The 13,882-nt window shown below is 41.4% G+C and overlaps 1 protein-coding gene across 1 annotated transcript in view; it reads right to left on the minus strand.

The window, feature by feature from the left end:
• GRIN2A (glutamate ionotropic receptor NMDA type subunit 2A) overlaps positions 1-13,882 on the minus strand; it is a 150,156-nt gene that overhangs the window by 38,847 nt on the left and 97,427 nt on the right. Inside the window, exon 8 of the mRNA XM_087417806.1 lies at positions 13,329-13,489. Within this exon, the coding sequence (XP_087273932.1) occupies positions 13,329-13,489 (161 nt within the window). The remainder of the gene's footprint in view (positions 1-13,328; positions 13,490-13,882) is intronic.

Consider the following 13,882-nt stretch of genomic DNA (forward strand, 5'->3'; position numbering starts at 1 on the left):
AATTGCCTTCCTCTTCTTTGAAGTCTGAAACCACTACTCCCAACATCCTTCTTTGTCTTTAGCTGAAGATGGTATTTAAGGTGGTGGTTTTGGCCATTTTGGCAAGTTATCCAGTTTTCCTGGGTTTCTCCCATGTTATTAAATTTTATTTGATTTTTCTCCTGTTGATCTGTCTCATGTCAATTTAATTCTTAGACCAGCCAGAAGAACCTAGAAGGGTAGAAGAAAATTTCTTCCTCCCCTACAATGTCATTGTGCAAAGAAGCAATGGTGGTAAGGATCATCAACAAGCATCCAGACACAGGGCTATTGATGGGTGAAGGGCATTTGTGGGCCCAAGAAGTGGTACCACTGAGGCATGACAACCTTTGAAAGTGCCTGCTTGGGCAAGAGACACTCAATATGCACAGAAATTTTACCTTCCATGAGCACAGGATGGTCTAAAATTGGCTTTAGGAAAGTGGCCTAGAATCACGTTTTGACTCAGTTTGTGAATACAAACTTTAAAACCAGAATTATAGCGACATTGATGTATTTTCACTAAGGAAGCATTTTTCAGGCCAAACTCCATTAAGCTAATTTAATTCCTAGATTGATGTCTCACATAGCATAGTTAAATTGTTTCCAATTTTCTTGGAAACTATTTTCACTGGGATCAATTCTTTTGTGTTTAAATTTTATAAGGATTTGATTCATTGATCAGTGTTTGGACTACAACAAATTTTACTAATTTATAACTTCTGCTATTTTGAGTTTTCTTTTGTGGTTATTATTTCCACCAAGTCCAATTCTCCTGGGTTGAAATCGTGCAGAGATCCCAAATTGGCCAAGAAGATTCGAGTCATCTACGGATTTTGAGTCAATAACAAATTTCACCCTGTATGCTTGAGCTGTTGTCTGTTGAATTGGTGTTGATTATTTCTACCAGTAATATTCACTGGGAATTGGGTGAAAAAGATGGATGGTTAATATTTATTTTTTAACTGAGAAAATTCTGAGTAATTTTGTAAGAGAGACAGAGAGAGGCAGAGAAGGAGGGAGGAAACAAAAAGGGGTGAGAAGGGGGGAGGGAAAGGTACAGATGGAAGCAGGCATCAAGTAAAACAGGAAGATGCTGAGAGGGAAAGAGAGAGAAGGGAAGGAACAAGAAAGAGAGAGTGAGGAAAAGATACAGAGAAGGAAGAAGAGTAAGACGCAGAAAGGGAGGGAATAAAAAGAGGGAGATAAACTTGTAGGGAGAGACTAAGAGATGAAGAGGGAGGGAGGGAGAGAAGGAGGGAGAAAGAGACAGAGAGAACAAGAGCAAACAAAAGAGATGCAGAGATAGGGTGCACACACTTTTCCTACTGACTAATAACCTCAAAAACAGGAAAGGGTTAAAATGATACAGCAAATCCTGCTTTTTTTCTGTTAAATTTAACATCAGAACCAAACTAGCCTGTCCAAAGAGTTGATAGGTCATGTAACGCAGTCTTTTAATTTTTCAGATGAGGAAACCGAGGCCCAGGTGTTCCACGGTCAGTGATACCAGATCAGTCTACTACTTGCCAAAGCAACGCACCTTCGGGGCGCCACTGCAGGGCTTCCCCAATCTGAGGGCAATCCTCAGATGGGATGTGGGGTCAGAGGAACAATACATGGGATGTTGGGCAAGTCTGTGCACTTCTCTGAGCCTTGATTTCCCCATCTGACCAGAGGAAAAGAATCTCCCCCATGTGGTTGTACACTAGTTGGATGAAGTAATGGCTATAGATTTGCTTGGTGAATCATAAAGTGAACTCTAAAGCATGATGCAAATGCTATTCTTTCTTCACGCTACAACTCATGTTCTGACACAGGAGAAGTATTGATTCCTTCTGGAGCATAAATCTGTTATTGAGTTCCTTAGAATACACTCTTCAAAGGTTGGGATCAGAGCTAACCTTTCTACTGCAAATCCCATGGTGCATCACACATTAGAAAGGATGCTCAAAAATGTTTGCTTTGTGCAGACTATTCTTGAATGTTTACTATGTGCCAGACACTGTGCTCTTTGCCTGCACATCTCATTTAATCCCTACAACACACTCCTCTGTGCAGGAACCAAAATTAGCATCATTTTGTAAAAGGGAAAACTGGGTCTAAGAGGTTAATTAACTTGTCCAAGGTCCCACAGCTGGATCTTATCAGAGATGGAATTCCAATCCAGGATGCTTAGTTTATAAGCACCATATCACACTGCTGGTGGTGATGCTGCTGCTGCTGAACTTGTCACACACCAGGAGAGAAAGACAGGGACTCTCAAAGGCCAGAAAACATATGAAAATGAAAGAGAGAATGGGAAAAGAATCAACACTGGATAAAACCCTATTATGTGTCAGATCCAGTGTGGGGTACTTTCCCTAAGTCAATTCATTTAATTCTCAAAAGAATTGCAGGAGACAGGATTTTAAGGATGAGGGAAATAAGCTCAGAGAGGTTATTTAATTTGCCAAAGGTCACACGGCTAGTAATTATCAGAGCCAGGATGTGAAGCTAGGTATCTCTCACTTCAAAATCCACGTTCTGCACCAAGAGCCACTCAGAAAAGAAATGTCAATCAATCAATTGGCTGAATAAGACTAAAGTTTTCAAGAAAGTATGAATACTTCGACCCAGATATTCTACTTCTAGCTATCACTCCTAAGAACTACTTGCAGAAACGCACAGAGTGACTCATCAAGGCTTTTTAACATAGCCACATGACTAATATCCCCCTTGAGGGAAATGGTTAATAAACTGTGATGTATGCATACCGTGGAATTGTTTCCAGCAGTCAAAGAGAATGAAGGCAAAAGACACCTACAGATACGGAAAGCTCTTCAAAACATATTATTAATTGAAAACCAAACTGTGACACACTGCATAGTTTGATAGCATCCCACAAAATGAAATTTTGTAATTTTGTGTGGACATATAAATATATGCAACAGCATATAACAATGCCCAGGAGAAATGGCACGTATACCAAACAAATAACAGTGCTTACCTGGTGGGGTTTTGGGATTGGGACACAGTCAAGGGGATGTTTATTTATCTGCATTTTTGATCTTTTACCATGGTAATATATTTTTTTGATGAGGAGCAATACAGCATAGTGGTTAAGGGCATAGATGCTAGAGCCAGTTCAAATCCTAGCTCTGAAGCTTACCAGCACTTTCCTAAGCAGGTCACTTAACCTCTCTGCACGACTGTTTCTCTGTGTATACAATGGAGATGACGGACATGCCAACCACATGGGGTGGCTGTGAAGTTTAAATGAGGAATTATAGGTAAAGTGCTTATACCGGCTCCTGGGACTAAACAGAGATTAGGAGGCAGGGATGGAGAAGGCACAGGAAACCAGCCAGGATAATAATCACATCCCCTGATGGTGGAGGTTCACACGAAGAACCCGTATTGCATGCATGTGCACTGAGCATCAGGGTGGAATACAGTGTCATGCCCTGAAGCACATATTCAGATGGAGCACTGAGCCGTGAGGCCTCTCCCCTGGCCCCTAGACACTGGAGGACAGCCCTCTCCAGTAGTGCTGACATTGGATACCTGTAGAAGATGGTGTTGGGGAAAGCACACTGTAACCTAGGTGAGTGTAGCGGGTTGAATAGTGTCACCCATAAAATTCATATCCACCCAGAACCCAGAATGTGACCTTATTTGGAAATTGGGTGTTTGCAGACATAATTAGTTAAGGATCTCAAGATGAAATCTTCCTGGATTTAGGTGGGCCTTAAATCCAATGACTTAGAAGAAGAATCCCTTAGAAGAAGAGGAGACAAACAGGGGAGAAGCCCATATGGAGATGGAGGCAGACACTGGAGTGATGTGGCCACAAGCCAAGGACTGCCTGGAGCCACCAGAAGCTGGAAGAGGCAGGAGGGATCCTCCCCTAGAGCCTTCAGAGGGAGGGTAACCCTGCTGATGTGTTGATTTCGGACTTCTGACCTCCAGAGCTGTGAGAGAATAAATTTCTGTTGTTTTGAGCCCCCAAGTTTGTGGTCATTTGTTATGCAGCCGGAGGAAACTGCTACAGTGGGGAAACCTGAGGTGCGGTACCTGACTTCCCATCACCCCTCCACCTGCATCTATCCCAATGGAAGGAGGCCTGACTTGCCAGGGCAGAAGCAGCTGTTAAGGGCTGGCCCCAAGCAATTAGCATGGGGTGTGAATGGTATCACCCAACTTGTGCCAGAGGCCTCCTGTGGCTGGGCTAGCCCGGCACCAGGAAAACTCACTCCTCCCCATCGCTTCTGGAGCAAGACATTGGCAAGAAGACTCACAGGGCTTATGCCTTAACACCCTCACCGTTCCAGCACCTGGGTCCATGGGAACATTTCCACAGGGGAGAGACGGGAAGAACACTGCTGAGATTTTCCAAATCTGAGCTGCTGATGGATAAGAGTATTAGCTGGCCTGGTTCTAGGCCCCACTACCTCATAACAGAGATCCATCCCTTCCCAGAACCGTTCGCTTGTCAGGACAAGCAGAGAGTCAGCACATCATGGGAAGAAAGGGATGTTGGGTTGAGTCTGAATGCCGGCTCTGCCACTCACTTAACCTTTGCACAAGTTGCTTCTGCTCCCTGAGCCTCAGTTTCCTCTTCTGTAAAATGGAGAGAACACCTTTTGGCAGAGTTGAATTAGGATGAAAAGAGATCGCATATGTGAAGTCCTCATGTGAGTTCAGCAATCAGTAAGAGGTGATCCCTGAGGAGGTGGAATCTGCCAGGAGCTCCTGCTTCTTCTGTCTCCACAGGAGGAATCGCCTAATTACGTGTCCCAATATAAGGAACACATCCTTTTTTCATGCGTTTTCCCCTGTGAATTCCTTTCTTTCCCCCATCTCAAGGGAAGGAGAAATATTGCCCCTTTTTAAAGCAGCAGTAAGGCTTTCAAAGGAAAAGGAGACATTTTAAAGTATGAACAAAATTGGTTCTGGGTTTTATATAATAGTGGGCACTTAGAAACAAGCTAATTGTACAATGTTATGAGAACGTTCATATTTATTATTTTAAGTTGTGACTCAAAGCGTGGGCTCCAGAGCAAGTGTGACCCCGGACAAGCTACTTAATCTCTCTGTGCCTATTTCCTCGATTGTTGATGGAAATCACGATAGTCACTGTCTCCTAAGGTTGTTATGAGGCTTAAATAAGATAATGCAGGCAAGACATTAAAAACAGTACCCGGCACATAGGTAAGCTCCTAATAAATGTTATACGTTATTTAGAAATGCCTCCCTTAGTTGCCTAAACAATTCAGGTAGTTTATTCAAACTGCAATAGAATAAGGTGAGAACATATGGACAAAGCAATTTGAGTTAAGTGAATTCAGAGGTGGAATAGTAACTAAGCCCTTAGGCAAAGTCAGGAAGCAGCTACTCGGGCTGTAAGCTCTCCACAATTGCTGACAGAGGATCATAAATTAAGCTCGGAATAATATAGAAGTCCAAGCAAAAAGAAAACTATGAGTCGTTTCAGGAATTGAGTTGTCCACAAGATACAAGCATGCCTTAAAGTGATGAAGAACAATGCTGTTCATGGTACAGAAGCCTGCGAGATGATGTAGGACCATCTGAACCAATTGGTCTGCAATAACAATATGCCAAGCTTTCCAAAATAACTGTTTCTTGTAGGCCCTTCTTCCGGCAGTCAAGATATGATGAAAATGCAGAGCAGTAAAAGTTAAATTAATTGATGTTCCTTTAGCTCATTGATATATCACCTAGTCACTAAATGTGAAAAATGTCCAACAAAACAGTATACATTTAACAAGAAAAGCAAAACACGGATTTGCATATACACCAATTCAACATGTGTAAATTGTATAAACATGTGCAAAAACACCAGAAATGCAGGAAGAAATGAAGCATTATGCTCAGAAGAAATTTTTTTCTGATTGTTATAAGTAATACTTTTGTTGCAGAAAATCTGTTAAATATAAAAGGGTGTAGAGACCATAATCCTAATCACCTAGCTATATTTCTGACAACATTTTGATATATTTCATTGTGGCCTCCTTTCTTCCTCTCTCTCTCCTTCTCTTTCCATCTCTGAGTTTACAGTATTGAGACCCCACTTTATCCAATTTTCCCCCCAGTTTTTCTATTTTCAACACTTTATGTGTGGCCTTGAAAATGCTTTAACATTGTTTTAATGGAGTTTAACAGAAATAATTCCAAGTACAAAAAAAGACGTCTGTGCTTTCCTGAGTTTTTATTAAGGAAAAATCCCTAACTCTATGATGTGGTAGCAATTACATTTGAGCTTTATTTGCAGTGTGGGGGTGGATCTCAGAAACCAGGTCATTGTCGATCTGATTTTCTGTGGATATGACGTTATCCCATTTAGGAGAACAGCTCACTGAACTCTGGTCTCCATGCCTGCTTTCCAACTCAGCAGCTGAAAATGAACCCTCTGAGTTTGATTCTGCTTGACTGATAAAATATAGCTAATAAAACCTGCTCAGATGGCATCTTTGGAAGAACTTGCTCTGCAAAGCAACTAAACATCAATGAGGATCCTTATACCTTCCTGGTCTACCTTTGCCTTGACAATTTCAACATCCCTGGACCAGTTTCTTTTGAGGATGGAAATGAGCATGCTGTGATCTTATCAACTCTCAGATTGTCAATTAATAAGTATATATTATGCACAATATTAAATATGCATATACGTGAATATATATAATATATAACTTCAGTCTCCAATTCTCCCCTGAGCTCTAACCTCACCCATCCAACTGCCTAGCCGGTGTTGCCAAGTGAGGAGGCAAGTCTAACTCCCACATTTAATAATTCTACAATGTAGTCACTTAGTTAAATAGCCTGTTGGGTAATTAGTTAACCTCTTGGACCTTCAGGTTCTTCATCTCTTAAAGAGGAGAATAATGGTCCCCAGCTCATAGGAGTCTTGTGAGGATTAAATGAGATTATGCTCAGGGCTGCGTCTCACAAATTGTTAGGTCTCAATAAATGCAGAGATGCTATGGGAATATGATGATATTGTCCCAAAGGCACTTCCAACTTAACATGCCTAAACCTTCCTCCATGCCTCCACTCATTCTGTGTCCTCCTCCTGAAATGCCCTTCCTCTTCCTTGTTCTGTCCAGGCCAGACAGAACACCATCTCTCAGTATTCAACTAGTTAACCTCTCAAAGCCCACGGACCACCTACAAGTGCTAATAAAACGTGGATTCCTGAACCCCGCAGGCTTTAAGAACCTGTGTGCTGGACTAGGGGTTCAACGCTCACCTTTACTGTGAAGACAGCTCTGACACTTGCAGGTTGAAATGACCACGCTCTCCTTTATTTTTACAGACACATCATTGAGGACAATCTGAGCTGTGCAGAAAAATGCTTGTTGGTCAAAAGTCAACCCTCCCTTCCAATTCTTCTCTTCAACTACTCAATGTAAAGGAAGCCAAAAGACGCTTGTCTGTTTCCTGACGTCGCTGGGTTGGAAATGAAATCAGATAGGGGACTGGGGGGACCTGATGGCTAAACATTGATGTTTCTTAAGGAAATTGGGACTTTTTCATAAATTTTTATACACATAATTGTACATGAAAATCGGTTAAAATAAAAAAAACACAAACCGTCCCACTGTCTTGAAATATTAGGCTCGTTGGAGTCCCAGGGATGTTGATCGTTGAATTTAAATCTGGCATAAACGCTATGCTTGCAGTTTGCCCACTTGCCAAAACTGCTTGGAGAACATTGGCTTTTGATGACTGAGCATTTGTAAGTCTAAACCCATCTCCACTCATTTCAGCTTCAGTTTCCTCCTCTACAGCAGATATTCTCAACGTTTGACTGGTGTGCATCAGAATCACCTGAAGAGCTTGTTAAAGCATGCAGATCTCCAGGCCCATGCCCCCAGATATTCTGATTCTGTTGGCTCAGGGAGGCTCAGGAATCCACATTTTCATTAGCACCCCTACCAATTCAGACTCAGGCTACAATTAGAGAAACATCGATCTAGAAACCTGGGGTCACAAACTGCTCATCCACCATCGGTTCAGGAGAGCCCCACATATCACAACGGATCTATTCCTGAAAAATTCTATCTCTGTCCATGTTTGCATGTCAGATCCTATTTTCTCATTGATTTACTTGACAATTTCTGGAATGGTTTATCTCCATTTATTATAAATTTCAATAAACAATGAAACTTAACTTAGTTTCAAGTTTCTCTCTGCCTAGCTCTTCTTAAAGCAATTATGGATCCCAAAGATAAGCGTTTGGTTGGTCTACTCTTTATATGGCGTCTCAATAAAATGTGTTTATCAGACTCCTTCAGAACAGTAGTTCTCAAACTTTAGCATGGATCAAAATCACCTGGAGTAGGAGGATGCTTGTTAAATGCAGATTCACAGGCTCCATCACTAGAGACGAGGTCCTGTGTTGGGCCCAGAAACTTGCATTTTAATAAGCAACCATGTGATTCAGGCGCAGCTGGCCCACTGGCCAGGCGTGGAGATGCCCAGCTTTGGAGAATTATTCTAAATCCTTTCTGCAAAACTGACAGCCATTTATATATGTGGCTTGTCTGGATTCTGTATTTTGGATACTTCTAAATAAGTGTTCAAGTGTTCAATACAAATAAAAGAATCTTAGAACTACTTCAGAGATTAAAGCCCTTTCACTTTTTAGATGGGGAAACTGAGGCTCAGAGAGGTGACATGACTTGTCCAAGGCCACAGCTAGCTAATGATAGAGCCTAGACTCAGACCAAGTTGGGACTATCATTTGACCATAATCCAAAACCCCCTCTTGTGTTCCCGGCTCTCTCAGGAAATTATAACCCCTAAAGAAAGCTCCCCATTTCACCAACCCTGGTGCATATGCACACGTCTTCATGAAGCAACAGATGCTACTGAGAATTGTGGCGGGGAGAGGTGGAACCCAGCAGCTGAACTACCTGCTCTGGGTTTTCTAAGTCAGGGCTGGCTGGATTTTAGGGCATCAGGGGTCATATAGGGAATGCCCTGAGGTTTAACAATTCAGGAGCAGATGGGACACCTCCCTCTACCTTGCTGAGAAAAAGAAACTTCTAGAGATGATGTACATGGTGAAGGAGGAGAATGACTGTTTTTTAAAGCTGGGTGGTGGGTATACAGAATTTCATTTTATTATTATTATTGCTTAAACAATATGAGAATTCCCTCATGATATTGACTCTTGTAAAATTATTTTATAATACATTTCATATTTTAAAATAATATATTTCATAATGAAAAATTAAACAAAGAAATGAGATGTAAGAGGGAAGAAAAAGACTACTAAATGTGGTGAAGTAGACACTTGAAAGACAGAAATCTCGTAGTGGGATGATGAGCAGACATGATCAACAGAAAGAGTTTGTCAGGTCTTGGCGCAGTTCTGTAGCGACGGTTCTCAAATTTTGTTTCTCATAATCACCTGACGAGTTAGAATCATATTTCATACAATACACCAAGAAAACTTCCAAGTATTAAAAATGCAACCAAAACAGAAGAAAACAAGACAAAATTATTTTGTAATCTCAGAGTGCAGAGGGACTTTTGAATTATGACTCAAAATCCAGAAGCCATAAAAAAAGATTGATAGATTTGACTACAAAAAATAAAAATCTGCATGAAAAAAATATCATCCTTAAGCTCAAAAGCTAACAGAAAACTGGGAAGAACATTTGTAATCACACCAGAAATAAAGGGCTCATTTCTCTGATACATAAATTAAGAAAAAGACCAACAAGCCAACAGAAAAAATAACAACATTTTCAAAAAAGGAATTGCAGAGGGCTTTTAATTATGTATGAAAATACAGTAAACGTTTACTGATGATAAGAAAGGTGCAAATTAAAATATACTGCAGCACATGTTTTATCTATTATCTTAAAATTTTAGAAGATTGATGACATACTGTGTTGGCATGGATTTTGGGGAGAGAGGCATTGTCATACATTGATGGGGTAAAAGTGAATTTCCTTTGGAAGGAAATTTGTCAATGTCTGTCAAAATTACCATCATCTGTAGTCTTTGACTCAGCATTTCACTAAATCCATTTTACATTGGTTGTGACACACATACACAAGGATATTCATTGCAGTATTATTTGCAACAGGAAAAGATTGAAAGCAACCTCAATATCCATCAATAGGGGACTGACTAAATACTGTATGGTACATTCACACAAGGAACGACTATGAATCTGTACAAAATAACTTTGTAGCTGTTTATGCATTGATCAAGAAAGATCTGGAAGGATACACACAAAGCTAGTAAATGTGGTTACTGTGGGGGGATTACTAGGCAGATGAGGAACAGTGTGGAAGCAAGGTTCTTCACTGTTTATCTTTTTATATGATACTTTTTGATTTTTGAATCATGTAAATGTATTATCTATTCAAAATTTAATGAATTTAAATAATTAACCGGGGAGCTGTTAAACATGTAAGGAGTTTCCCCCAACATTAACCCCAGTGAAATGGAATCTCCAGGAATGAGCATTTCCATGCCCTCACCCCTAAGGGTGTATGGAGGTATTTCTTTAAAAAAAAAGACTCATGCCCCTTTAGCTCTAGTTTCTGAGTTCAAAGGAACATTGTGAAGCATCCCCCACATGGGAGATTGAGTGGAGAGCAAACACACCATCTGCCCAAGTTTGCTAAGATGGATGTTATGATTATTATATGGCTTCCAGAAAACAATTTGTACAGTTTATGGCCAGGGATGGTTTTCATTTCTCTACTCCTTTTTGTTCACATTAAAAAAAAATTGAAAAAGAAAGAAACAGCCCATTTTGTGCTCTGGGTGACTGATGGATGAAGAGGGCGCCAGCCAGGCTTCAACCACCGCTTCTAACCATTGTCATCCGCATTTGCACTCACGGTCTATCCAACGCAATAGTACGTGTTGATGAAAAGACCACAGTGGAAACGAACAAACAAAACCCCATTTCCATGGCTAAGCTGGAAAGTCATCAAAATTTTCTGGTATCTACTAAAATGGAACATACATACATACACACATTCTATAGCTTAGCAATTCCAGCCTTAGGTATAAACCAAGAAAAATGTATTCACAACAAGCCATGTTCAAGAATGCCCGTAGAAGCAACACTCATAATAGCCCCACATGGGAGGCTACCCAAATATTCATTGAGATTAGAAGAGATGACTGAATTCATGGTATCTTCCCACAATGAAATTCTATACCACAATGGGAATGAAAGAGCTGGAATGACATGCAACAATCTCACCAACAGAATCTTGAGCCAAAAGATGACAAAAAAGAAAACATACAGTATGATTTTATGTATGTGTTAGAATAACAGGCCAAAAGGATCTACGGTTTAGCAGTGAGGACGGTTGGCAGAAGACAGTGATTGGAAGAGGGTGTGGTGGCGGGGGGTGGTTTCTGGAGATTGGTGACGTCTTGTTAATTGACCTGGATGGTCAGTTTGTACAAAGTCATCAAGCGGTATACTTCATATTTGTACTTTTCTGCATTTTTGTTATGCTCTATCTAATAAAAAGTTTTGAAAAATCATTCCAAGCCAGAATGAGCAGTGTGTGAATGAGTTTTGATAAGTAATGGTTTCAACTTGTAAGTAATGTTGTTCTAGCGCCTGGTGAGATACCAAAGAGATTCCAAAGAGACTGGAAGGACAAAATGCTGCTAGCCGGAGCTTCTGGGAAATTATGCAGACATCCAGGCTTGATGGATTAGAAGGGGCCCCCTCTGCCCCACCAAACACATAGAAGCAGCAAGGCCTTCGCAATGGGCCTGCAGAGCAGCCACAAGGAAAAGGCTGTAGATTAAGCTGCAAGGAGAATGCCCTGAAATCACATTTCACGAGTCAGGAATCCCCGACCACTGAGATGGTCCACGTAAGTTAATTTCCTGGATAAGCCAAACTTTCCTCATTAAACAACTCCTTCATTTAAAAAAGAATCATTTGTAACAGAACCCTTTCAAAAATGCATTTCACACATCCCTGACTTCGAAGAGTTCACGACGTAGAATTGAATGTTTACACCAAGTAACAACACTAGCAATTTGGTCCTGTGTGCCAGGCACTGTCCAAAATGCTTTCTAGGAAATTTGCTCTCTTAATCCTCACAAAACCCCTATGAATTAGGTCCTATTATTCTTGCCATTTTACATATAAGGCTGTGAGCAATTAAATAACTGTCTAGGTGATAACAGCTCAACACAAGGTTGACATAAGGGAAGCCATATTGTAAAAAAGAAGCCATATTGTAACTTTGAATGACCTCTGACTAACCCAGCTGGGGTATGCACCCTTCAGGAGATAAACCTGCTCTGTAGATTTTATGACCCCTGCTTGTGTATGTACTTCCCAGCTGTGAGTTCTTTTGAGTTCCTTAGGAATGTGATGACCCCCAGGCAGAGAGTCTATGCTGATAGCCATCATCAATGACAACTGAAAGATCTGGTTTGGCGATTCCCAGTCTGTAACACAGGAGGGTCAACTTTCCTATCCCCCTCCCCTATAACCCACTGGGCTATATAACTGCTTCAAGATTCTGTGCCACCTTAAGATGGTTCTTTAGGACACTAGTCCCCCATCTTCTGATTTGCTAGCTTATGGCTTAATAAATGCCCTTTCTCAGCCACCATCTTGCCTCTTGACACTTGGCTTTTGCCTTGCAGCGGGCAGACCATGCCCTGTGTGCAGTAACACAGGGTCATGTAACAAATGACAGCAGGGAGAGGGGAAGCACCTCTAGCTCCATAGCCTACACTCCTACCCACTGCGCTGTCTTTTCTTTACAGCTTCTGGGATTTCATGCAGGCCACACTACGCGATGCCAGCAGGTGGACAGGAGCCTTAGTTGCATCTTTACAGAGATGGAGTTCTCATTACTTTTCTCTCCACATTGCCTTTCTCCTTCATCAGTTATGCTATTAATTTTCACAGAAAGCTACACCCCCGGACTCCTACCTAAAATCAGATAAAAATCTATACCACTTTGTTTTCACCACTTTAAATAAACTCTCCATCTCCTTAGATCTTTCTATTTGGCTAAAACATCCCATGGAGTTGGACCAACTTCTTTACCAGTTTAAGAAACCCTTCTGTTTGCATTTCAAAGTGTCCTGGATTTGCTTTTCCTTAACACGACTCAGGAGGAAGCCCGTGATGCTCATCAGATTAACAAAAGCAGCCCTGACTGGGGGCCATCTTGACTGTAGCCGCTCTCCAGAAAACAGAACAGTGGGGGCAGATAAGCACGCAGAGAGTCACTTTCTGTAAGGTTTATCAGCTGGCAGTCCTGCAAAGAAAAAGAAACCACCATCCTTACCCTGTTTTCAGGCTGACCAAGGCGTCTTCCACTCCCTTCTGATTAAATTTGGTCATGTACTGATGCATGTAGGGGTAGTTATTCCGAATGTTTCTCTCCGTACTGCCGTTGGGCACCGTGCCAAATCGAAAAGGTGGGGAGTAGTCATGAGGTCTCTGAAACTGGAGACAGAGAGAGAGAGGAAGAAGAAGGAGGAGGAGGAAGAGATGGAGAAGAAGAAGTCAGCCATGGTTCTGTCTTGTGTCAGGAGTTAAACGTATGCATGCATTAGCACAAGATGGCAAAAAGACGTCTTTGTGTTTCCTTTCTACTTCATCACATCTTCCACTGGTCTGTGAGCTCCAGGAGGTTGGAAACAGTGCCTGTCTAGTTCCGTACTCCTCCCCAGGGCCTGGTTGGGTGCGAAACAGATATTTGTTGGATTAAATTTCTCAGCACCTTTATAGAGATGAACCTAGTGGTAGGCATACAGGCAGCGCTCAGGAAATCCCAACTGAGCTGGAATTAAGGCATCACTTTAGTTCAGTTCATTTATCCACCTTATAATGAAATTT

The sequence above is a fragment of the Ceratotherium simum genome, chromosome 26 (genome assembly GCF_057802395.1).
Source record: "Ceratotherium simum simum isolate JZ-2026a chromosome 26, ASM5780239v1, whole genome shotgun sequence".
NCBI lineage: Eukaryota > Metazoa > Chordata > Mammalia > Perissodactyla > Rhinocerotidae > Ceratotherium > Ceratotherium simum.